This window comes from Condylura cristata, unplaced genomic scaffold (genome assembly GCF_000260355.1).
Source record: "Condylura cristata isolate star-nosed mole 26May11 unplaced genomic scaffold, ConCri1.0 scaffold00001, whole genome shotgun sequence".
Lineage (NCBI taxonomy): Eukaryota > Metazoa > Chordata > Mammalia > Eulipotyphla > Talpidae > Condylura > Condylura cristata.
In genome coordinates this window covers 80,894,850-80,896,742 of record NW_004567102.1, presented here as the reverse complement: position 1 = coordinate 80,896,742, position 1,893 = coordinate 80,894,850, and the positions used below count along the sequence as shown (strand labels likewise).

At 39.5% G+C, this 1,893-nt stretch overlaps 1 protein-coding gene across 1 annotated transcript in view; it reads right to left on the bottom strand.

The window, feature by feature from the left end:
* Positions 1-1,893, bottom strand: part of PLEKHG1 (pleckstrin homology domain containing, family G (with RhoGef domain) member 1) — a 200,463-nt gene that overhangs the window by 13,062 nt on the left and 185,508 nt on the right. Inside the window, exon 13 of the mRNA XM_004673933.2 lies at positions 501-596. Within this exon, the coding sequence (XP_004673990.1) occupies positions 501-596 (96 nt within the window). The remainder of the gene's footprint in view (positions 1-500; positions 597-1,893) is intronic.

Here is a 1,893-nt window from a genome sequence, read left to right as displayed (position 1 = left end):
CTGCTGCACCTCTGGGGCAGGGATCGAACTTGCACTGAAGCGGCCATGGCTTGGTTTAGCTTCACAGTGCAGTGTTTCAACCCATTGCACCACCACAAGCTTTTCTTAAGCAGAAATCCTGTATATTACTTATCCCTGCAATCCCAGCTCTCAGCACAGTACAGTGGATTAGGCAGGCCCGCAATAAATAATGATTCAAAAATAAATCTGGAGCTTGGTTCCCTCCAACTTTAGTTTTGCATGTCATTTATAGGAGACAACTTTCCCCTGTGATAGTTCACAGCATTAAGGTGCCTGCAAGCTCAAGGTAAGATGTTACACAAAACTAGTCAAGTGATAAGTTTAATAGCCACTGGGAAAATAGAGAACTAAAAAGAAAAGTATATTCAAGCTGATGGTGAGCTCAAAGCCTCGAAAGAAAATGCCTTCTTGTCTCATGAAAGGGACTTTCATGACTATTCCCTAGAATTAGCACATTTTTATCACAGCACCCTACTCACCAGATTTTCTTCTCAGCCGATATGGAGCAGAACCATCTTTGGTGGCACAGAAGGCTTTGCTGTCTCCCTCTGGACTGTAACAGAAGCCTGGGTGATCTGTAGAGAGAAACAGGCATGTCTGTAAGAACAAGGTATTCGGTGAGTTCTCAAGGAACGTGGGTGTGGCTGGTTGTGGATATCCATGGATTTGTTCTTTTCCATTGGCTGTGATATAATCCTGCCTTCTGAAATTGGTGTTGAGTATCTCAGGATTTTTTGTGTGCACACAAAAAGTGCATAGCATTCCCTGTGTATTCTTTTTCATTCTCTAACAGAAAGTGTTGAAAATCTATATCAGCTTTACCCCACCTAGGTTAAAATATCTCTTCTGCAGCTCTCAGACCCACAGACATTAGAACACAGAGGTCAGAAAACTATTTAAAAAACCGGTGTCCCATTGACACCGATCCTGCATTTTAAAAAAGGACTCTTTGTCTGCTCTTTTTGATGTATAGGATTTCTTTCATAACAGGGATATTAATTTTTTTATGCTTGTCATTTATCTCTCAAATGTTTTATGTCATATGGCCTTCCATTTTACAATAGTGCATTATTACTACAGAATTATTCAAATCTATAGTCTGTAATTCATCTAGTATTTATTTTGTGTGTGATTTGACTTTGTTGTTTTTAACAAGAACAAAAGAGAAGACATATTTGAGGACTTACCACTGGTCTTCAAAACTTTATGTGATCTCGATGAAGGCTCTGGGAAAGAAATGACAACATCATTGCAAATCAGATCAAGATTTTTCTTTTTATAAATGAATTATTAGTTCAGAGGAAAATACATTTCACTCTAGCAATTCTAAAGTTACCTAAAATATCAGGGCTTAGAGATACTTAGTAGCAAGATAATCATATGCAATCAGGAATTGCATAGCGGAAACCCAGCCTACCAACTAGTACAGCAAGTTTCTTGGTTTTAACAAGAAGCTGACGATGTTGTAATTTTATATTCTTATGCCAATCGCCTGTCCAGGTAGACCTGTGATCCTACCTGCCAATCTGACCTACCTGCCCACAGACCTTGCAAACTCAACATGTTTCAAGCTCAGCTCACTTTACCTACCTCTTCCCAAGCCACGCTGGTTCCTCATCTGTGTTTCTTATCCTGGTTTCACTGACATTACCCTTCCAGCTAAGCAATGATGGCAGCTTAAATTTCTCCTGTTTCATTCATTACCGCTGTGCAGGTTCCCAATAATTCTGAACCTAAATCCGGTCTCCACCATCTCTCACCCTAAAGACTGGCACAGTCTCCTTCGCGGTCTCTCTACCTATGCTGTTTTCCACATTGAACTAGAATTCTTTTTTTTTTTTTTTAAAGATCTATTTATTTATGCATACAGAA